The 24,404-nt window shown below is 45.1% G+C and overlaps 1 protein-coding gene across 2 annotated transcripts in view; it reads left to right on the top strand.

Moving 5' to 3' along the window:
• Nucleotides 1-8,452: 8,452 nt before the first annotated feature.
• The window catches only part of RFT1 (RFT1 homolog), a 42,056-nt gene continuing 26,104 nt past the window's right edge, over nucleotides 8,453-24,404 (top strand). The window contains exons 1-6 of one of the 2 annotated variants that reach the window (XM_066616062.1): nucleotides 8,453-8,591; nucleotides 12,711-12,796; nucleotides 14,501-14,617; nucleotides 18,726-18,915; nucleotides 20,574-20,675; nucleotides 22,243-22,377. In XM_066616062.1, coding sequence (XP_066472159.1) covers nucleotides 8,529-8,591; nucleotides 12,711-12,796; nucleotides 14,501-14,617; nucleotides 18,726-18,915; nucleotides 20,574-20,675; nucleotides 22,243-22,377 — 693 coding nt within the window. In that variant the 5' untranslated portion in view covers nucleotides 8,453-8,528. Of the gene's footprint in view, nucleotides 8,592-12,710; nucleotides 12,797-14,500; nucleotides 14,618-18,725; nucleotides 18,916-20,573; nucleotides 20,676-22,242; nucleotides 22,378-24,404 lie in introns of those variants that run through there. The other variant, XM_066616063.1, reaches the window with a different exon arrangement.

Raw genomic sequence — 24,404 nt, 5'->3', positions numbered from 1 at the left:
GGCACCACATATCAGAGGTCTGTACAGTACTCCAATATGAAATTCTGAATTAGCCCACACACACTTCTAGGGCATTTCCCAGGTGACGAAGTTGTAAAAATAGGAATGGTTTAAGGTAGAGTTACAGATACATAGAGGGTCAGAGTGCCTATATCCATGATTTTCAACTTTTCCATCTCACAGCACACTGACAAGGCACTAAAATTGTCAAGGCATACTATCAGGTGTTTTTCTTTTATAGTTGACAGGGCACACCATACTGCTGCTGGGAACGGCTCACATCCCCCACCGGCTCTAATAAATGATCCTACCATGGCACACCTGTGGACCATTCGTGGCATACAAATGTGCCATGGCACACTGGTTGAAAATCACTGTGCAATACCTTTAACCAGTGTTATTCAAACTGTGAGGCGCGGCTCTTTAGGACGGTGCCCAGAACTGAAAGGGGAGGCGCGGGATGTCCTCTCGCAGCGATACAGTCACACCCCTGGGCAGAATACGAGCCCGTCTTCTGCCCTTCGTCTGCGTTTTTTTTAAAGCAGAAGAAACGGGAGTTGCTCAGCTGCGAGAGTGGCTGCTGCCGCCCTGCCCTCTTCTGAGCATGCTCAGCTTGCAGTCCTTAACCCTCACTGATCCTTGTCTGGTTCCCAGCCTGGGATCGCTTCTCATCAAAGTGAAATCTCTTTTTTCAGCCCCCTCCCTCTTCCACTCCCCCCTTTCAATCTCCAAACCTTCCTGCGTTCCTCCCGCTCCCCAAATAAAACGCTTCCTATTTTACCAGAGTAGTGCTGCACCCAGCGTTCCATCTGCTGCGCCCAATCCTGGATTACCTCGCCTGCGGCAGACTTCAGAGGGGCAATTTTCTTCTGTGTTGGACCTAGGGCCTGCTTGATACCATCATACATCCCCTTGATGTTGCCCGTGTCAGCTGCTATCTGTATCTCGGAACAGAGCTGGAGCCAGTAGTCGTTAGCACATCTCCTGGCAGTCTGCTGGACTTTGCTGCGAGCAGCTCAGAGGACCTGCAGGTTGCGCTCACTGGGACAGGCCTTGTATGCTGCTTGAGCTCTCCTCTTTTCCTCAATGACTGGTGTCAACTCCTCAGAGTGGGCTTCAAACCAGTCTGCCGTCTTGTTGGTCTTCTTGCCAAATATGGACAAGGCGTTGCCAAATATGGACTACTCTGAGCTATATTCCAGAGAAAATGTAGTCACCGAAGAAGTGCTGAACAACACTGAGTGCCTGCCTGTGCTGGAGGAGCTTGACAGTGAACCAACCCTAGAAGAACTTCACGTGGCCCTGGACTCCCTTGCCTTTGGCAAGGCACCTGGAAAAGACAGCATCCCTGCTGAAGTCCTAAAGTGCTGCAAAGAGATCATCGTCACTGAGCTGCATGAAATCCTTTGTCTCTGCTGGAGAGAAGGTGGAGTACCTCAAGACATGAGGGATGCAAACATCATCACGCTGTACAAGAACAAAGGCGACAGGGGTGACTGCAACAACTACCGTGGCATCTCTCTCCTTAGCGTTGTAGGAAAGTTGTTTGCCCGAGTTGCACTAAAGAGGCTCCAGGTACTTGCAGAGAGCGTTTATCCAGAATCACAGTGCGGATTCCGAGCCAGCAGGTCCACCACTGATATGGTATTCTCCCTTAGACAACTGCAGGAGAAATGCAGGGAACAACGACAGCCACTCTTTATAGCCTTCATAGATCTCACGAAGGCTTTCGACCTGGTCAGCAGGGATGGCCTCTTCAAGATTCTCCCCAAGATTGGATGTCCACCCAGGCTCCTCAGCATCATCAGATCCTTCCACAAGGACATGAAGGGCACTGTTGTCTTTGATGGCTCCACATCAGACCCCTTTGACATCTGAAGCGGCATGAAGCAGGGCTGTGTTCTTGCACCAACCTTGTTTGGGATCTTCTTCACTGTCCTGCTGAAGCAGGCCTTTGGAACTACAACAGAAGGCATCTATCTCCGGACCAGATCAGATGGAAAGCTCTTCAACCTCTCCAGACTGAGAGCAAAGTCCAAAGTCCAGCTGAAATGTCTGCGTGACTTCCTCTTTGCCGACGATGCAGCTATCACTACCCACTCTGCCAAAGATCTCCAGCAGCTCATGGATCGTTTTAGCAAGGCCTGCCAAGATTTTGGACTGACAATCAGCCTGAAGAAAACACAGGTCATGGTTCAGGATGTGGACTCACCTCCCTGCATTACAATCTCTGCACATGAACTGGAGGTTGTCCATGACTTTGTGTACCTTGGCTCAACGATCTCCGACACTCTTTCTCTCGATACCGAGCTAAACAAACGCATCAGTAAAGCAGCTACCACGTTTTCCAGACTCACAAAGAGAGTCTGGTCCAACAAGAAGCTGACGGAACATACCAAGATCCAGGTCTACAGAGCTTGCGTCCTGAGTACACTTCTGTACTGCAGCGAGTCATGGACTCCTCACTCACAACAGGAGAGGAAATGGAATGCTTTCCACATGCGCTGCCTCCAACGTATTCTTGGCATCACCTGGCAGGACAAAGTTCCAAACAACACAGTCCTGGAACGTGCTGGAATCCCTAGCATGTATTCACTGCTGAAACAGAGATGCCTGCGTTGGCTCGGTCATGTCTTGAGAATGGATGATGGCCGGATCCCAAAGGATCTCCTCTATGGAGAACTCGTGCAAGGAAAGCGCCCTACAGGTAGACCACAGCTGCGATACAAGGACATCTGCAAGAGGGATCTGAAGGCCTTAGGAGTGGACCTCAACAAGTGGGAAACCCTGGCCTCTGAGCGGCCCGCTTGGAGGCAGGCTGTGCAACATGGCCTTTCCCAGTTTGAAGAGACACTTGGCCAACAGTCTGAGGCAAAGAAGGAAGGCCCATAGCCAGGGAGACAGACCAGGGACAGACTGCACTTGCTCCCGGTGTGGAAGGGATTGTCACTCCCGAATCGGCCTTTTCAGCCACACTAGACGCTGTGCCAGAACCACCTTTCAGAGCGCGATACCATAGTCTTTCGAGACTGAAGGTTGCCAACTACTATTTTACCAGTCCTCAGGACTGTTAAAGTTGCTTCCATGCAGTTGGCAAAGGGGGAGGGGAGAGAGATGCACACACTTTACTTGGCCAGGAGCAGAAAAAGGGTACTTTTTAAGTGATTTATTAATCTTGTTGTTTAACTGAAGAGGAAAGGCTGTATTTTTAAAGTGATGAATCTTGCTATTTGAAGGCAATACTTATCAGCCATTGATGAAGTGATTGCCAGCCCAATCCTATCCACACTTTCCTGGGAGTAAGCCCCAGTGACTCTAATGGGACTTACTTCTGAGTAGACATGCACAGGCTTGAGCTGTGCATCTCCTAGTATAGGAGACAAATCAGCTTCCTAACCAAACCCTTATATTTTCATGGTCTATTTTTGTTTTCCCTACCAGCTGCTGGAAAAATTTAATTTCATTAAATTAATAAAGGGTTCAATCCTATCCAAGGAGAATGAGAGAAATGACTAGCTAGATTGGGATCCACAGGGGTGTGTGTGTGTAATGTTGGTCAGACTGGTTGTTCACAAAGTTCATTTGATAAAACAATTCTATTGGTATGCTTACAAAGTTTTAAAAAATGAGTCCTGGACCAGACAAAATCTACCTACTCTAGCATCTTGTCTCCCAACAGTGATCAGCAGCTGATCATTTATAAAGCATGTATATTGCTGTGTAATAATAATATATTTGTAAGATCTGCATTTAGTTAATGATATAATTAATATTAATATAGTCAATATATTAACTATTATTGGGTCCCGTTAGGGAGAAGGGCGGGATAAAAATAAAGTTTTATTATTTTATTATTATTAATATTTCTGGCCACTTCCTGTTTAATGATGTCACTTCCAGCCCTCAGGAACATGATGGGGAGTCATTGCCAACAGCCATGGGGGTCAAGGGCTGGAAAAAGTTTGAGTACCACTGCCCTTAACCATTGTATAGCAGAGGGATTTTGGCAGGTGCAGTTCAACAAGGAAGGGTTTAAAAAGCTGTACCTGCCCAAATTCCCTCTTCTATACAATGGTGAAAGGTACAGGCACTCTGTCTCCCTTTGTATGTGGTCACCCAAGTTTAAGACCCTTTTATGGGACACAGCTGTTTGGTTCCTGTTCCCTGAGTGTAGGGCCGGATCCAGGGGGGGCCATGGGTGTGTGCCCCCCCAGCCGATGCCAGAGAGGAAAGGCACCTATCATGATGGGAAACAGCCCAAACATGGCCCGGAACCCAGGTCTACCCACCTGGAAGAGGTAGAATGGGAGCCCAGGTCTACTAGGCAGGTAGGCAAAAACCCTGTGCCTTAGAGCAGCTAGTCATGCAGCCCATCAGAGGACAGGTGACTCTGGATTTAATATTATGCGGTACTCAGGACCTGGTTAGAGATGTCAGTGTTATGGAGCCATTGGGGAACAGTGATCATGCTGCAATCCATTTCGACATGCACGTCGGGGGAAGAATACCAGGCAAATCTCTCACAAAAACCCTTGACTTCCGACAAGCGAACTTCCCTCAAATGAGGAGGCTGGTTAGAAGGAGGTTGAAAGGGAAGGTAAAAAGAGTCCAATCTCTCCAGAGTGCATGGAGGCTACTTAAAATAACAGTAATAGAGGCCCAGCAGAGGTGTATACCACAAAGGAAGAAGGGCTCGACTAAGTCCAGGAGGGTGCCCGCATGGCTAATGAGCCACGTCAGAGGCTTATATCCCTGAGGGTAAAGGGCAAGGAAGCTTCCTTCCATAAATGGAAGTCTTGCCCTAATGAGAATAAAAAGGAACATAAACTGTGGCAAAAGAAATGTAAGAAGTTGATACGGGAGGGACAGAGAGAGTATGAGGAACACATGGCCAGCAGCATTAAGGGGAATAATAAAAGCTTCTTCAAATATGTTAGATGCAGGAAACCCACTAGAGAAGCAGTTGGTCCTCTGGGTGGTGAGGGAGGGAATGGAGTGATAAAAGGAGACTTCGCAATGGCAGAGAAATTAAATGAGTTCTTTGCATCTGTTTTCACAGCAGAAGACCTCGGGCAGATACCACTGCCCGAACGGCCCCTCCTGACCGGAATTAAGTCAAATAGAGGTTAAAAGAGATGTTTCAGATCTAACTGATAAATTAAAGATCAATAAGTCACCAGGCCCTGATGGCATCCACCCAAGAGTTATTAAGGAGTTGAAGAATAAAGTTGCTGATCTCTTGACTAAAATATGCAATTTGTCCCTCAAAACAGCCATGGTGCCAGAGGATTGGAGGATAGCAAATGTCATACCGGTTTTTAAAAAGGGAAGAAGAGGGAACCCAGGAAACTATAGGCTGGTCAGCCTAACATCTATACTGGGTAAGCTGGTGGAATGCCTCATCAAAGATAGACTCTCAAAACACATAGACCAGGGGTGCTCAATAAGTTGATCCCGATCTACCAGTCGATCGCCAGGCAAAATGAGTCAATCGAAGGCTTCTCTCCCGTCCACGAATTCTTGGGAGTGAGCCCCGAGCCCCGCCCTGGGAGTGAAGCATCCCTGGGAGTGAGCCCCCTGGCAGTGAGTAGTCCTGGAGTGAGTAGTCTACTGGGGCTGACTCGTGAGTAGTCCTGGAGAGGAGCCGCTGGCAGGCTTCTCTCCCGTCCACGCATCCCTGGGAGTGAGCCCCGTTGACTCTCCTGGGGATGACTTATGTTTCCCGTTTTTGCACTGGTATGTATGGCGATCTGCCCCCCCCCCCACTTCCATCTGTTGGTTCTGTGTGCAAGGGGTTTTGCACTGGTCTTGCTGTGATGCCTATATAGAGATCTTCCCTCCCCCCACACCTTTCCCTTGTTTTTGTACTGGTCTATATAGAGATCTGCTCCCCCCCCCCACTTGTATTGGAATCGAGGAAGATCTGGTGGGGAGGTAGATGTGGTGTCAGCAGTGGCCCCTTTAAGGGTAAGGCCTGGGCATCCAGCAGAGTGTGCTGCACAGCTGCAGCCACTTGAAGGCAACAGGGCCCTCAGGGATATAAGAGCACCTGAGGCAGGAAGGGCTCCACTTATTTATGTGAGTCAGCCTTTTCCTACATGAAGATCTTTAAGTCCAAGTACCGGTCTACCATGACTGATGAACATTTGGAAGTGTGCTTGAAGCTGGCTGTCAGCAGCTACTGTCTGGGCTATGCATCCTTGGCTGATTTACTTCAGTGCAAGTCATCAATGTAAACTCAAGTAATTACAAAAAATATTTATAGTTAATTATGTTGTGTTATGCAATATTGGTTCATGCAGTTATGCAAGGTACACCAACATACATTGTACACATAAATGTTATATGTTATGATGGCGTGAACATTGTAAAAAAACTCTGGTAGATCTCCGGGCCTTGCTGGGTTTCAAAGTAGCTCTCAAGCCAAAAAAGTGTGAGCACCCCTGACATAGACAAACAAGCCTTGCTGAGGGAGAATCAGCATGGCTTCTGAAAGGGTAAGTCTTGCCTCATGAACCTTTTAGAATTCCTTGAAAAGGTCAACAGCCATGTGGATGCGGGAGAACCCGTGGACATTATATATCTGGACTTTCAGAAAGCATTCGACACGGTCCCTCACCAAAGGCTACTGAAAAAACTCCACAGTCAGGGAATTAGAGGACAGGTCCTCTCATGGATTGAGACTTGGTTGAAGACCAGGAAACAGAGAGTGGGTGTCAATGGGCAAGTTTCACAATGGAGAGAGGTGAAAAGTAGTGTGCCCCAAGGGATCTGTCCTGGGACTGGTGCTCTTCAACCTCTTTATAAATGACCTGGAGACAGGGGTGAGCAGTGAGGTGGCTAAGTTTGCAGACGACACCAAATTTTTCCAAGTGGTGAAGACCAGAAGTGATTGTGAGGAGCTCCAGAAGGCTCTCCAAACTGGCAGAATGGGCAGCAAAATGGCAGATGCATTACAATGTCAGTAAGTGTAAAGTCATGCACATTGGGGCAAAAATCAGAACTTCCCATATAGGCTAATGGGTTTTGAGCTGTCTGTGACAGATCAGGGGAGAGATCTTGGGGTGGTGGTGGACAGCTTGATGAAAGTGTCGACCCAATGTGCGGCAGCAGTGAAGAAGGTCAACTCTATGCTTGGGATCATTAGAAAAGGTATTGAGAACAAAACAGCTCATATTATAATGCTGTTGTACAAATCAATGGTAAGGCCACACCTGGAGTATTGCGTCCAGTTCTGGTCGCCACATCTCAAAAAGGACATAGTGGAAATGGAAAAGGTGCAAATGAGAGTGACTAAGATGATTACTGGGCTGGGGCACCTTCCTTATGAGGAAAGGCTATGGTGTTTGGGCCTCTTCAGCCTAGAAGAGATGCCTGAGGGGGGGACATGATTGAGACATACAAAATTATGCATGGGAAGGATAAAGTGGATAGAGAGATGCTCTTTACACTCTCACATAACAGCAGAACATATGCAGAACACACCAGGGGACATATGCTAAAATTGAATGTTGGGAGAGTTAGGACAGAGAAAATAAAATATTTCTTTATTCGGCGTGTGGTTGGTCTGTGGAACGCCTTGCCACAGGATGTGGTGATGGCGACTGGCGACTGGCCTGGATGCCTTTAAAAGGGGATTGGACAAGTTTCTGGAGGAAAAATCCATTACAGGTTACAAGCCATGATGTGTATGTACAACCTCCTGATTTTGGAAATGGGCTATGTCAGAATACCAGTGCAAGGGAGGGCGCCAGGATGCAGGTCTCTTGTTATCTGGTGTGCTCCCTGGGGCATTTGGTGGGCCAAATACAGCCAGATACAGGAAGCTGGACTAGATGGGCCTATGGCCTGATCCAGTGGGGCTGTTCTTATGTTAGATCTGAGCTTCAAGTCTGGGCAGGAGCCCAGATCTACCCACACCAACTACAGAAGCCAGTTCATCCAGGAACCCACCCAGCTAGTACATCTGGGCTCCAAGTCCAGGCAGGAGCACAGATTTACCTGCCCAGCAGACCGACCATGGAGACCAGTTCAACCAGGTCTACCCAGCAGGTAGCTCTGAGCTCCAGGTGCAGGCGGGAGGCCAGGCCACGGGAGCCCAGGTCTACCCACCCAGCAAACCTTGGCCATGAAGTCCATGCCAGGGCTCCCCGCCTGGTGGAGCTGGTAGTGCTCGTGCCCCCCAAGGCCTGGGGGGCCACCTGAAGCCAGCAGGACGTCCAGCTCCCCGGAGGCGCTGAGGGAGGCCAAAGGGGCCGGCCAGGCGCGTGGAGCGAGGGGGGCACCCACGCGAGGTAAACGGGGCTGTCGCGCGCTTCGCCCCCGGGTTCACTGGAGGCTCCGCTGCGCGCGCTTGCGCTTGCGCTTCTCCCGGGCACGGAGCGGGGCTGGGGACGCCTCGTTCCTCCCTCTGCAGCTGACGAGATCCGGGCGCGACGGCGGGGCGGGCGGCCTCCTGTCTTGCCGGCGAGGAAGCGACGCTTCCCGGGCGCGGGGGAGGCGAGGCTGCTGAGGCGCCGGTGGGGAAGATGGGCTCCCGAGACGACCTCAGGGAGACCACCCGGCTGGCCTCCTCCAGCGCCCTCTTGCAGGTGGGAGCCCGCCGGAGGGAGGGCGAGCGGGGGCGGGGCAGGGCGGGGCGCACCGCTTCAGTCCCCGGTGGAGGAGGAGCAGGAGGACTCCTGGCGGCGGCGAGGGCGCCTTGAACGAGGACGAGGCTCCCTCCCCGCACTGTCCAGGCAGCGGGGAAGGCTTTGCGCAGCACAGTCCGGCTTCTTCCACGTCTCCAAGCAGGTGGCCACTAAGGCTGCAGTTCTGGCCACACTTGCCTGGGAGGAAGCCCCCTTGACTATAATGGGACTGACTTCTGAGTAGGCACGCGTAGGATGGGGCTCGGAGGCTGTAAGTCCTAGTCACACTTACCTGGGAGTCAGCCCCATTCACTATAATGGATCTGACTTGTGAGAAGACATGCATAGGACTGGGCTCTAAAGACACGCAGGCGAATTTCTCTCGCTCAAGGAACGCTCGCCACAGGACACGGATCATCTGTGACAGGTTGACCCTTGGGAAGATCTGTGAGCAGATCTAAGATCCGGAATCAGTTGCAGGCTTCCTGCCATATACCTGTCTGTGGCTTTTAAGTCGGGTCACACACCTGTGTCAAATGTTAGCATCTGTTTACCTCCCTTGCGCATTTTGGTGCGCTTGAAATGAAATGTGTGAAGCCAAACCCAAATGGTACATTGCACACCTCAGCTTTTCTGTCAGGAAAGCGCCTTTGTGAAGAAAACATATACAGATTGCCTTCTCATTGGCTCTTCTAATTCAGTATTGGCTGTAGGCACTGACTGCTTTCAGGCACTAAGGTGCCTGACAAGGGACTGACAGCACAATCCTATGCCTATCTACTCAGAACTAAGTCTCATTTATTTCTGTGGAACTTACTTCCAGCCATAAGTTTTCATGGACTTCCACCCTTTGATGAGTAGAATGTGGCTCTGATCCTATTCACACTTACCTGACAGCAAACCCCATTGACTGTAATGGAAGTTCTGAGTAGATATGCACAGGCTTGGGCTGCCTTGCTCATGAATATTTGTGCCTCACTATATTTGTCGGTCTTTAAGCCATTTCTACCTAATGTTGCATATACGCAACAGGGACCAAGTGTGTACACCTCTGATCTGGTCAAAAATGGGTTAAGGTGCCACAAGGTCTGGATTGGCTAACATTTAGCCTGCTGCTCCCTCTTTATGCATTTGTGGAGTGAGCATACAGTCAGTATTCACATTCTCCCCACTTGCTGACATGCTCAGGCTTTTCACTTAATTGCATGGTGTGATTAAAGTAAAGCCCCATCATGTAGGTGTAGCCCCATCATGAAGCTTCATAAGTAGGTGAAGCATGTTCACATAGGGTCCACTCCCCACAAATGTGCAAAGAGAGGCTGGCAGACAAAGTACTGTATCATCTGAACTCACCTTTGTGACTTTATTGTCATATCACCTGATTGTGCGAGTATTTCACTGGGTGTGAACAAGGCCTGCCACCAGTTGTAGCATCTCAGTGCATGTACAAGCAGTGCAGGACATGAACTACATATGGGTTTTAAGCTATTTCCTTCATGAGCATTTCAGTGAATCTTTCCTAGAAGTGCTTTCTCTAGGAAATATGCAGTATAGAGTATCAGACAAGAATTCCTAGCATTTCAGTTTTATAAACGAACCCATACATCAGTCCTTCTGATGCGGTGAATTGCTTCCAGCAGTTTGTGGCTTGTGGAACAGGCAATGACTGGGATTCAAAGAAGGGATACATGCAAAGGGAAAACAGCAGCTTGCAAACTGCACAACAGTAATGTTTTATTTTTTAAATCTTTATCTTTGGCTTTGAAAGGGAAGAATGCATGATTGCCTTGAGCAACAGGGTAAAAGTGGCATCATGTTTTGCCAATCTAGTTTTTGTGTTGAACCTCAAAGGTAGGAAATTCTCATTCAGAGGACTGTTTCTTACATACTTGTTTCTGTGTTTTGTTTTCTGCACTTTTCAGCATACATAGACCATTTATTTAGTTTTTTTCATAGCCAGACAAATTATTGTTTAACCCATTTATTGTGTAATCTAGAACTGTGGGCATGTTTCTATTTGTGCTGCTTCAGACATAGCTGATAGGGATCAGGCACAGGACTGGTAATTGTGTGGTCCACATCTTGGGTCCTTGTACTCAGTATGAGTGTTCAGAAGAAAGGTATCTTCCTGAGGCAGATTCTGCTGTATTGCTGATTATAGGCTGAAACACCAAACCAGGAGTGTGGGAAAGCACCATTCAGGAGAACCCTTTGGACACTGGGCACTGAAGTACTGTTCTGCAATCTTGCTGATTATGCAAAACATCAAAAAAGAGACACAATTGGATAGATATCTTTATGACAATTAAACTAGGAACCAGGAGATTTGAACTACAGGCATGTTGCTGGCTGGACCACGAACCTCCTCTGTCATATTAGTTTCTCCTGGTTTAAAAAAAACAACCAAGTTTGTAGCAATAGTAACAACCTCTATGTTTTCTGTACAGGTACTGCTCAGAACTTAACTTGATAGAATTTCTTTTTTAAATGCCTAGGATCATTTTACTGGCCACAGGAACAGTTTTAATTTATAATAAAATGAAGCAGTTTAATAACGATAGTGGTAAATGACATTGAATATAGTGCATTTACAATGCTTCACACGTATCATTTCACAAACAGTGGCGTTGCTAGGGGGCCACACCAGATGACACGCACGGGGCGGGGGGTGACACGCTAAAATTGCGGTGGTTAGGAGTAATACCATCATGTTATATACTGTTAGATGCGGAATTTCCAGCAGGATGCAATGCAAAAAACCAGAGTGAAATATTCCCTTTCTATCAAAAGTTATGGCCAAAAATACGGAGAACAAAAATGCATGGAGCCCTATGGAAAGTGAAACTGAGCTGTATCGCGTGTTTACTTGCAAGTAGGCAAACATGCCTTAGTTGGAAAGGGCAGACTGAAAGGAATCCAACAACACCAGAATGGTCCTGATCCAATGAATGCAGCCCGCAAAAACACCTGAGAAGGAAGTCTCTCCCTCCCTCCAAGCAGAGGAATGTATTGAGCCCTATGGAAAGTGAAACCAAGCCTCACGGTCGTGTTTACTCGCAAGTAATCAAACATGCCTTGGCTGGTGGTCAGGCCAGGCAAAGGGGAATGTGAAGCCACCAGAATGGTCCTGATCTGATGAAATTGGAGCTCAATAAATGCTCCAGAAGGCAGCCTCCCCCCCCCCCCCACTAAAAAGGATCAAAACAGAGGCTTCAGCTGATAAGGTGAACTTCAGTGATCTGGTTTAAACAGAAGTTCTTAAATTGAACTGGGCACTGGGTAGGGCTGAAAACCTTACTGATTTTGGAGGGGGGTGTTATTGCAGGCAGGCTACAGAGGAAATTCACTTGGTGGAACAGGACTGGCTTCTGCTTATTTGTCTGTCTTTAATTATTTATACTTATTTATATTAATTTGCCTGATGATGTCACTTCCATCATGACATCACTTCTGGTGGGTCGTGCACAGATTGTCATTCTAAAAAGTGGCTCCCAGTGCTGAAAGTTTGAGAACTGCTGCAATAAGGTGTTAGTAAGTTGACACCCGGGGGGGGGGGTTGACACCACTAGTGACCAAAATCACTAAAATCACCGTTTGGAGGAATAATACCATCATGTTATATATCAATCAATGTGTAATTTCATGCAGAATATGTACTATCTTTGTTCTATCAAAAGGTATAACCAAAAAACCAGTGGGGGCGGAGTGATGGTACATCACCACACCCACCACCTGGGTTCCCCCACCCACTGCATGGGCAGTGACGCGCTGGCATCCCGCAATGGGTGACGTGAACCCTAGTGACGCCACTGTTCACAAATCAATACAATTGTGTAAAATAGGCCTATATTATTTGGGTAAAAGAATAGTTACTTGTTTAAGGCCACCAGCAACTGTTCTTAAGCAAGTTTACTTGGAAATAAGTTCCATTCTGTTCAGTGAGGTTAAATTGTACTGGGGACTTTGTGGCTCCAGTTTACAGTATTAGCAACTAAGATATTTCTTAAGATTTGGATTTGCTTTCATTGTTTCAAAGTTACTGTTGATTTAGTTTTTTTTTTTTTGCTGTATTTTTTACAGATATTGTTCCGACTGATAACATTTGGCTTAAATGCTTTCACTCTTCGATATGTATCAAAGGATATCATTGGCCTAGTGAATGTAAGGTAATAAATTACTATCAGCTTTCTTCTAAGATATCAGTGATTGATGTTTCCAAATAAGACAGTTTGACTCAGTGTGTTGTTGTCTATTTGATTTCTTTCTAAACCTGGTCAGTGAAAAAAATAAATTACTCCATTTAACTTTCTGCTTCTTGGCAGGATGCTGAAAGGAGACATTTTGAACCATTTAGTTGAACATCTGCAGTGTTGTCTAAATGCAAATTTGAGCTTATGATTTCAGTTTCTTGAAGAAGTGATTTCCCCCTCTTCTAGCGTTACAGAAATCTTAATAAATGTTTAGAAGCTGTATTTACATAGTACTGCTTTTGACAGATACTCAGTAATTGTTAGCCTTTCTTGAAGTACTGGTTCATAAGAAGGCAACTTTTTCATTATTTCAAGCTTCAGGAGTAAGTCACTGTTGCACATTAAAATGAACTAGCCTTACTTGTGTATTGTCTTTTGCTAGCTTTCTCACAACTAAGCAGATACCTTAAAGCAGTGGCATCACTAGGCTTTGCATCACCTGGTGTGGGAGGCCAGTATATCACCCCTATGATAGACCTCCTCCCATGCAGTGAGCAGAGCAATGCCCCAGGGAATGAGTGTGGTGATATACCATTGACCCTCCCCTGCTGGTTTGTTGACTATAACTTTTGATAGAATAGAGATATTTCAGTGTGGTTTGTTTCACTGTATTCTGAATGAAATTAAATATTTTGGCCAGTAGTGGTGTCACACACACCTCTCCCGTGCATATCACCTGGTGTGACCTGCACCCCCCTAGTGACACCACTGCTTAAAGTGCCTGTAGTGGAATTCCCAAATCTCAAGCACTAGAGCACTATCTTGAATAAGGATATCTGGTAATTGGATGTGTGTTTTTATTGATATTTTCTGTGAAGTGATTTGTGGATTCATGATTGTGATTTCTTTCTGGTTAGGATTGCTTAAGTGTGTCCAAGGCTGTTGCAAACAATTAAAAATGTACAACATTGTAATCTTTGTCCCTGGAATAGAATGTTCCAGACCTTGTGTTTTGTGTTATTTATTAGTGTGTGTAGAAGAATATTCAGACTTATGAGATAAGATCTGGAGTAGAGTGAGCACAAAGCACTCCCAAGCACACATGGGGCTGGGGTGATTGAGTGGGTTGGTAATATCTTTCTTCTGGCAGCCTCTTCATGCCTCATAGAGTGCTGCAATAGATTGTTCTCAGACTGCTGAGGAAGTCATAGAAGCATAGGAATTGTTACCGGAAGGGGGAAGTAAAAGATCATGGCATGCAGCACTTTGGACCCCAAAGTTATTTTGATAGATCTTGGGATTGTCTAGAATTATGTATACAAATGAATATGTGTCTACAACATATTTATCTACATGTGTACTAATTAAATTCTTTGAATGCCTGAATGAATGAAACATGAATTTAAAGAGTATATTCCAAGAATATAAGCTCTGTAAAAACATTGATAGAATTGAAGAAAAGGCAGAAATACTGAAGCATGTGTACTAGAATGTCTGTTGTAGCTAAATAATGTTATGTTTGTTGATCTGCTGCTATAGCTGTTAGCATTCTTATCCTAGTTATGTGGTGGCAGCATATATTAGTCAATTCAGTTTTCTCTGTGATATTTTCTGGGAATCTGTTGTAGTTTTGTCTTGCTGACACTCACTTTGTGCTGAAATTATTCTCTTTTTATCTAGACTAATGCTGCTTTATACGACAGTTGTTTTCTTAGCTAGAGAGGCATTCCGCAGAGCTTGTCTGAGTGGAAGTGCAAGGAGAAACTGGACCAAAACATTTAATCTTTTGTGGCTAACGTAAGTTTAAAAATCATATATTGGAATGTTCGTACAGTATTTAAAAATTCTTTGTATTAAATTTTCCCCCATTTTTTGTTTGTCTAAGTATGGGGAGGGGGTAATAAAGATAAAACACTACCATCCTATTTAGTTGTTTTGACAACTAGGTGCCATCCTGGAATTTGTGCTGTAAATCTCCAGGATAGCTGCAAAGGATGAGGCTGCTATGGTTCTTCCCCCCCTTCTACTAGCCATCTTCTCCCTCCTTTTCCACCTGTCTCAGGAAGTTGAATGTTAATTGTGTTCTATATTAGGTGATAGGGTGTTTTGGCTGCAAGGTTTCAGTCTAACCTAAAACTTTTGGAGGCACAGGTAAAATATGTGGGTGACTGTGTCAATTCTAGTTTTAGCCTATAGCACCTTTCTATATTCTTAGATTGTCAACTTGACAGGATTTAAACTATGCACTTAATCTCGCTGAGCATTGCTTGTACTTGTGAGAAGCTAAAGCAGTCTCCTCTTTCAAGTCATGACTGAGTTAAAGTGCAAGTATGGTTTAGTTAAAGTGAGATATGAAATTCCTAAGTATTAAGTTACTTATCTAAATTTCAAATGAAATCTTTGAACTTATCTGCAGTTCTGAATTTCTGGGTATTTAATTTGGTTTCATGTGAATCTAATGCATATATTAACAACCACATCTGCATGAAGCACAGGTTGGAAACTGATGTAGCTCTAAAGTATTGTGTTGGGGGGGGGGTGTCAGATCAAAAAGCCTAGATTTTGTTGCGCAACCAAGTATACGTATAGAGCTATGAAGACTAGTGACGTACTTGCCAATGTATTCCAGGGGTTGTACGAGTACCTCTTGGCTAACTCTGAATGCTGTGTCGTGGGCTGGGGCTTTCACTTTCCTTTTTCTTTAGCCTTCCATTGGCTAAGGTTACACTCTTTGCTGGGAGAAAGTCACATTGAAAACAATTTATTTAAAACAGTGGTTCTGACACATTTAGCACCGGGACCCACTTTTTAGAAGGAGAATCTGTCAGGATCCACTGGAAGTGACATCATCAAGCAGGAAAATTTTTAGCAATCCTAGGCTGCAATCATACCCACACTAACCCAGGACTAGGTTCCATTTACTATCATTGTTAAAAGAATATACATAGTAGCTTGTTAAAGGTATAGGTCTGTAATATTTCCCCAGTTGCAGTAACATACCATGGTGGCATCAAGTCTAATCTATTAAAAATAAAATATTGAAATGAATGGGGACCCACCTGAAATGGGCTTGCGACCCACCTAGTGGGTCCCTGTCAGGCCTTTGGCATCCCAAGCCTTGAATTGTTATAAGCCAGGATGTGACAGGAGGGACCTTGATGTCCAGGCCCAGTATGAAATGTCAATTAAAGGAACAGCTGCACTGTACTGTATATGTATGCTGATGCAATCAGCTGCACCTGTTACAGGTGGGAGTCACGTGACCTGGGGAGATGTGTGCGGAGTCATGTAGGCAATGGTGGAGTGGTGCAATGCACCACTGGACAGCCAATCAGAGTGGGTCACAAGACTGTCTTGTGACGATGAGGTTGCCCCACTCTGATTGGCTGGCCCTGGTATATATGGGGCAAGCACAGACACCAAGGTGTGGGTTGCTGTGGTGGAGTTTCTGCATGCCGTGCTGCTGGTTTGTGTACTGACTTTGGACTGCCTTCTCGTGACTGTGACCTCTCTGTATCCCTGACTTCTGGACTGTATAACTGACTACTCTTCTGCCTGCTCCTTTACCAATACATGCTTCTGCAACAAACAAGCCTGTGTCTGCTTCTTTGGCTCTGTTTGGGATCGCCTGCTTCTTTTGCTGTCTCCCTACACTCCCGTGCCATCCTGCTATCGGGAAAGCAAGGGCTATCTTCCCCTGCTGACCTGACAGTTTGAGAAACACTGATTTAAAAGATTAATACACTACTTTTCTAGTACTCGAAGTGGTGTACAACATAAAAGTAAAACATACAGAAGATAAAATCATGTAAATAAAAACAATTAGAATAAACCATTACAATTATTTTTAAAACAGAGGTTCCCAAACTCCTACCAGGTTCCCAAACTCCTCCTTCCAATTTGTGCGAGTGAGCTCCGTTCTCCAATCAGAGCTCTATGCAGCTGTGCGGAGGGGGCTGCGAGCTTCTAGGACCCTCATGGACACTTCAGCAGCCCCCCAGGTATGCTCAAATATTGTTGGAACCCTGCGGCGCCACGATCACTGTGGCGCCGTCGGGGACCCTATTACTGGGCCGTTCCCCTTAAGGGGGAACAGCCCAGTTTACATGCTTGATGGTGGGTTGTAACCCACAGTTTGGAAACCATTGCATTAAAAGATTAAAATATAAATTAGTGATAGCATAAAAGCAACAGAGTGAAAGCATCAAGAGAAGTTAAAAACAGGGTCAGGGGTCCCTAGGAGATTTCTCCCCCCTTGAAAGCCAAGTGAAGGATTAACATTTATGTCTTTAAACCCTGCTGGAAACCATGTAATGAGTGTGCTATCCTCAGGTTTTCTGGTAAATGATTCCAGAGACATAATGCCCACAATAGAAAAGGCCCTGCACAATGCCATTATCCTCTTGGCTTTGGATGGTGGTGGTATCCTAAGCAAGGCCCTATCTGATGATCGTATGGGACGTTCAGAATTATATGGGGGAAGGTGATCCTTGAAGTATCCTAGTCCTTTGCCTTATAGGGCATTTAAGCCCATCACCAACACTTTGAATTGGGCTTGGAAAGGAATGGGCAGTCACTAAGAACATAAGAACAGCCCCACTGGATCAGGCCATAGGCCCATCTAGTCCAGCTTCCTGTATCTCACAGCGGCCCAGCAAATGCCCCAGGGAGCACCTCATCCTGGTTGCCTCCCTTGCATCTGGCATTCTGGCATTCTGACATTCTGACATAACCCATTTCTAAAATCAGGAGGTTGCGCATACATATCATGGCTTGTACCCTGTAATGGATTTTTCCTCCAGAAACTTGTCCAATCTCCTTTTAAAGGCGTCCAGGCCAGATGCCATCACCACATCCTGTGGCAAGGAGTTCCACAGACCAACCACACGCTGAGTAAAGAAATATTTTCTTTTGTCTGTCCTAACTCTCCCAAGACTCAATTTTAGTGGATGTCCCCTGGTTCTGGTGTTATGTGAGAGTGTAAAGAGCATCTCTCTATCCACTCTGTCCATCCCCTGCATAATTTTGTATGTCTCAATCATGTCCCCCCTCAGGCGTCTCTTTTCTAGGCTGAAGAGGCCCAAACGCCGTAGCTTTTCCTCATAAGGAAGGTGCCCCAGCCCCGTAATCATCTTAGTCTCTCTCTTTTGCACCTTTTCCATTTCCACTATGTCTTTTTTGGAAAGCCATTGGAGCAACAGCATGGCAGACTCAGCACAACAAGCCCCAGTGAGCTACTGGGCTGTCGCATTCTACACCAAGTGAAGCTTCTGAACTATTTTCAAGGGTAGCTTCAAATAGAATGCATTGCAGTAGTCTAAATGAGAGGTCACTAGGGCATGGACCACCATAGCCAGATTTGACTGATTCAGGCTGGTGCACCAGCTGAAGCTGGGCAAAGCCCCCCAGCCACAGGTATCACCTGATTATCCAGAGACAGCTGTGAATCCAGGAGGACTTCCAGGTTCTGAATGGAACTTCTGACTAGATGTGTATAGGCGTGCACTATAAGACTGAGTTTAAAATTAAGACTAGTGGTTTGCATCTTCTCTCTGCCATGCACTCACTAGATGGTTTTAGGGAAGTCATGCTCTCTCAGATGCTGCTACAGTATGGGAATAATAACATTTACTCATTTTTTAAGGTTAATTGTAAGGAAATTATCAAGGTAGGACATGTTAATAACGTCATATATTCAGAATATATTATATTTAGTACTAGTCTTATTAATAAACCATGAATTACCAGATGTGAGGGGAAAACAATGTTTGTTATGAGTTTTATTTTATCTTTATTCTACTGGCTTGCAAACATTCATTTCTTTTAGACTCTACTTTTGAAAGTTGTAGATAAGAAATGTAATATGTGACATGGCCTATAGGAGTCCTCTCTTGATGTTTTGCAGAGTTCCCTTGGGAGTGTGTTGGTCTGTGTTGCTGGGCTGGATCTGGCTAGATATACTTGAAGTTCCTGATAAAAATGCTGTTCCTTACTACAAGTTTGGAGTAATTGCCTTTGGTGTTTCTGCTGTAGTTGAGCTCCTGGGAGAACCTTTTTGGGTCTTAGCACAAGTACACTTATTTGTCAGGCTAAAGGTTAGTGAACTGTATGCAACAGTTCTTATTTTTGCTTGTTTTTAATGGCTATGAAGATTTTGAATGAAGAGGTACAGTAAGAGCCCAACCTGTACTGGAACAGGCAGGCTGAATGGCTCATGCTGTATCCAGCACAAGTTAGGTGCTGGGTGGAGCGCAACTCAGGGTAAGGGATATTTTTGCCCTTCCCCTGTGCTCCAAGGGAATATTTGGATTTGCAGCAGTGAATTCGCCGAAGTAAATCTGATAAGCTGTGTAAGGACGATCGGGATGGGAATGGGGGTTAGGATATGGCCCAAGGTGCTGTGGTTGATCCCACTTCCCTCCCGGGCCCAATCTGCTTCTGGTTCGCCTACCCCCACCCTAAAACCCCTCTCCCTGCCTCCTTTCCACACTCCTGCCAACTTCTCCAACCTTCTGTGCTGGCCTGCCTGGGCCAGCACAAACTTACCCCTTCCCTGACTGGATCCATCACAGAGAGGCCAGCACGCATCCTGACACTAGTCTAACTTGCTTACAGGGGGGCGTGAACATGCTTTATGACACATTTGCAACATTCCTGGACCAGCATAGAAGACTTGCACCGGCCCATCTATTACGCAGGATTGCGCTGTAAATCATTTAAATGATGAAAGAAATAGCAAATTATTTTGTTCTTTTAAACAATATTTTTTAAAGAAAAATATTTTAAAAGAGCCATGTTGAGTAATTTTTTTTAGAGAGATGGGTTAGAAAATTCAAAAACAAATGGATGTATTTGGAACACCATGACATTAAACAGGAGACATATTCTTGCACATTCCTGTGCTAACATATTTTTGTATCTCTTATACTTCTGCCTAATACAGAGTAGTGATTTTTTTAATAACAAGGTTGATCTGATCAACATGATCTTAAACATGTAAAACAGAACATTCACAAAATTAAAATTTGGGTCCTGTAAACCAATTCTGTTCTTGGCTGTGCAGTTGAACATTACACTGCAAGATTGAGCATGTTCACTTGGAGGCAAGTTCCACAGAATTTACAGCCCAATCCTGAGCCCCCTGGGGCGCATGGCTGCCGCCGCATCCTGCACACCTCAGCCTGTCGTGGGCGGCGCCTTGGGAGAAGGGGACTTTTGTCCCCTTCCCCCGGGCATGGGAAGCAGCCCCGCAGTGGGGCTACTCACTTTACTGCTGACCATAACGTTGGTGGTAAGGTAAAAGCGTTCGTGTAGGGCGCTGAGCTCCACTCCATCAGACCCACCTCCTGCCACCCCACTCCCTCCCCCTGCCCTCTCTCCGCCCCCTTCCTCCCCTCCTCCCTGCCCTCTCTCCACCCTCCACCAACCTCCCCCCTCCCCGGAACACCTTCTCTCTGCCCCCCTCCCCACCTCCTGCGGCTTGGCAGTCCGTGAGACTGCTGAGCAGCAGAGGATGGGTGCCCATCCGGTGCTAGCTTAGCACCGACCTTATGGCACGTTTGCGACAGTGCGCTTTGGCGGAAAGCCGGAGTACCAAGCTCAGGATTGGGCTCTTAGTCTATTCATAAGATTGTAGCCTTGGAAATGTTTGAAAGAATTTGATAATGATGAGATTTGTGAGGTCAACACATGTATGAGTTATAGTTAGAAACATATTATGCATGCTTAACCTGGTTTTTGTATGTTTTTACAGGTAATAGCTGAAAGTCTCTCAGTCATTTCCAAATGTATTTTGACAGTTTTTCTAGTAATTCTGTATCCTCACTGGGGACTTTACATCTTTTCTTTGGCACAGGTAATTTTGTATTCTTGCCTTCTTATTGTTTGTTTGGATCTGTCATAAGAATTTTAGTTGTCGAAATGTACATTTCTGTGCTGAAGCTTTAATCTTTGCTGTTCTTATCTACTATAAACTGAAGATGTCAATCTATATTAGACCACATTGGTCTGCTTCTCTCCCAGTATTAGGCTTGCCTAATTTAGCTGTATCATTATGGCAGGAATGTGATCACAATGCCAGTGATCTGTATTGTAGATATGCCCTTATGGCTTTAAATTAAATATGTACAATAAATGCAATACATGGTTTTTCTCTAAATTATTTTTGTTTAATTCCGAATTATAAATAGATGTTGTATAACTATGTCAATTTGTTGAGAGCCCCTTTGTTAATGATAAGGTCTTACGTTTTCCTATATGATTCTATATATTGTATGTATAGTTCTTAGATAGCTTAAATGCTAATGATATTTAACAGCCCAATCCTATTCTCTATGCCCTCCCATCGATGCAGTGGCACCAAAATGGTAACTGCTCCATCCTGTGGTGGGAGGCAGTTGCAGAGGTCTCTTCTAGGTAAGGGAACAATCGATCCCTTATCTGGAGGTAAGCCTCCACCTCATGCAGGAGTCTACTCAGACCTGCGACAGCTATTTTGCAGTCACAAGTCCATGTTGACCTGTGCCGCAGGTTAGGATATTGGTGGCACTGTCGCTGCTGATCCCGCCCTCTCCATGAGTAGTATGCTGACCAAGCACCTTTTGTGACAGGTGCTGATTGCTTTATGCCAGTCAGGGCCATTGCAAGAGAAGAACCCAGGATGTGTAACTGGTTGTGGAGAGTATAACATTGGCCTTTAAGTTAAGGATATGGAGGGGGATTTTGTGGTGAATTTTTCCAAAGAAAACTGCCTGCTTGCTGGTCATACAAAAGGTATATGAAAGCTGGTCAGGGAGAAATCAGGAAGAGACTTGTATCACAACTTGTGAAAATCGATGTGTTTCTCAGGAAACCTGCCTTTCTTTTGGAGTATTGTTTATAAAACATTAATTAAACAGAAAATATGTATTCATTTCTTCATTCATTCATTTCAACCATAAGTGTAGAAGTGGGAAGAGAGAGACGGAATGACACTGTCATTGTGCATGTATCTTACTATCTTTATCATGATAGTAATCAGCATTTATCTTCTTAAAAATGCCTGGATCTTTTGTGTTATTTTGAGCCTCTGATATCATGTTGACTCCTATGGGAGTGCATGGCATTGAAGTAAAGGCGCTGTTCGTAAGGACCAGCACCTCCATCTAGTACTCCATGCTTGAGTGGCTGCTGCAGTTTGTCTGATTTGCAGTTCTCCACCGCAACTGCTGTGTAGACAGCCCCCATCAGGAAGCACTGGTTCCTGGAAGCAGTGTCTTGTGTGAGTACTGCTGAGCCACAAGCATTAGGATGACAACTGTGCCTGGGTTGGGCCTTTATATTGGGGGTTTAAATATTATTTTAGTTCTGTTTTCCAGTTCAGGTGGGAATGTTGCTGCAATCATCTATAGGCTGTATCATTAATGAGAATTTGTCTTTTGCAGCTTTTATATACTAGTGTTCTGGTACTGTGCTATGTAACTTATTTCATGAAGTTTTTGGGTTCTCCTGATGCAATCAAAAAATCATTTCCAGTTGCTCAGATCACATCTGTTTTACCCAGTTTTGAACAAGATGAGGTAAGTAGTACAGCTTAATGTTAAAACCAATGTAGCCATAATTTTTTTTTAATGAAAAATAACAGTGAGGCTCATTAAAGTGCAGATGCGCTGCATGGCTATTAATTCAGTGTTAGTGCAGTGATGTCATTTTGCTAGTCTCTCCTGAGTATTATTGTTTTTTATTTATTGTCTGAAAATATTGACATTCAATATTGTGCTTCCATATATATAATGCTTATATAACGTACATTTATACTAAACAATAACTGGATTTATGACTCTGGTGTCCAATAAAGAAAAAAGAGTAACTGGATAAAGTTTCATGCCTCAAACTGTCTATTTAAAACAGAGAAACATTGACTTACATGTGGTTTCTATAATTCTGGGAGTTAACACAAGACTCTCTTCTCTAAATACATATATAATTGATTAATTCTGAAAATACTGCAGTTTTCCATTATTTCCAGCAGTGTTTTTCCCCAGTGGCTGTTTGCTGATGTCTTATGCATTGTGTTTGCATTATGTCTTATTTTAGAATATGAGCCTCTTTGAGACAGGGAGTCATTTGCTTTGTGAACTTTTTTTTTTTTCCAAGAGCAGTTTGTTAATAGTCATAATTCTCCTCCTCAAATTGAGGAGAAACAGTTAGAAAAGAGCACAAAATACAAAGACCTGTAAATTGAAATAAAGTGCCTTTGGGGAAAGAACCACTTTCCCTTATTGTCATTGATGCACTAGGTGCAATCCCCAAACTTCTTAAGAAATATCTGGCCAATGTGGGCATTGATAAGATAACAGTTGAACAACTGCAATGGGCAGCACTGCTAGGAATATCAAACATTATAAGGTGATATCTCATCAGTTCTTAAACTCTTGGGTAGAGTTCAAACTAGTGAGCATATACAAATCCCAGTCCAGACATCTGATGTGCAGTCACACCACTGGAATATGATGATAAATTTATTTATCCAGTCACGGGATTTATGCCTGTCTCCTGTCAATATGCTACTCACCAGCAGAAGACCTTGTCTTTTCACCTTCTCCCAGGGATGGGAAAATTCAGCGATCTTGTCTCGAGTCAAGTCTAGAGATCCCTGCGACTTAACTTGAAAAAGAGTAATAATGGGAGCACTTTCCGAGTTGCCCCTTTGCAACTCTAAAGGACTTGAGTCGAGTCGCCCGCCTTCAAAAAGCCCTCTGCGTTAAAAACGGGGCTGCTGCCAGATATGCGTTCTTTCTCTCTTTCTCTGTGCGTGTGTGCGTTCTCTTTAAAACCTCCCCTGCTGCCCCTTCCCATCTGTAAAGAGGGCGGGAGGTGTGGGAGGGACTGTAAGAGAGCAGGGACAGAAGCAGCAAGAGAGAGGAGGGTCATGCGCAGCAGCTGTGAGGCTTACCAGGACAGCCCAATCCTTGGCAGCTCTGTTTGGAAGTAGTCATTGAATGAGCCTGTTGGAGCCATTGCATGAATTTCTTCTGGATGGCTAGGAACACCTCCCCCTTGTCTTTTCCCCTCATTCATCTGGGGGGGGACCTCCTTCCCCTCCCTAGACTTCTGCAGCTAATCATAAGGCAAGAACCCCCTTGGGCTCCTCCTCCTGTGTCCAGTGATCATCAGTGCCTTCCTTCCCATCACAGACATGCAAAAAGCCCACTCCTGCCTCTCCCCTCCTATTCATTGCAAGAGGAAAACATTAACTGTTCCCTGCCTTTTGGTTGGAACTCCCTGCTGCTCACCCAGTCTGAGTGATGGCCCCATGAGACTTTTTATACCGCAAAAACAGTAAGCAAGCACACCCATACACGATCACCATGCATGGGGACGAGTGCTGAGTCAGGGGGCTCTTGACTCAAGTATTTTTCTGAGTCTTCCATGAGCATGACTCATGAGTCAATGAGTTACTGAAAAATGCACATTTTTGTGTCTCAAGTCCCCATTACTACCTTCCCCTGTATATAAATTAGCAAAAGCAGTTTGGTGAACAGAGTGTCCCAGTATTTCTTTTATTGCATTTAGCATTTTCCATCAGAAAATTTGTACTAGTGGG

The sequence above is a fragment of the Tiliqua scincoides genome, chromosome 2, assembly GCF_035046505.1.
Source record: "Tiliqua scincoides isolate rTilSci1 chromosome 2, rTilSci1.hap2, whole genome shotgun sequence".
Classification (NCBI taxonomy): domain Eukaryota; kingdom Metazoa; phylum Chordata; class Lepidosauria; order Squamata; family Scincidae; genus Tiliqua; species Tiliqua scincoides.
The sequence above is the reverse complement of the archived record's forward strand: the minus strand, read 5'-3'. Positions and strand labels throughout refer to the sequence as shown.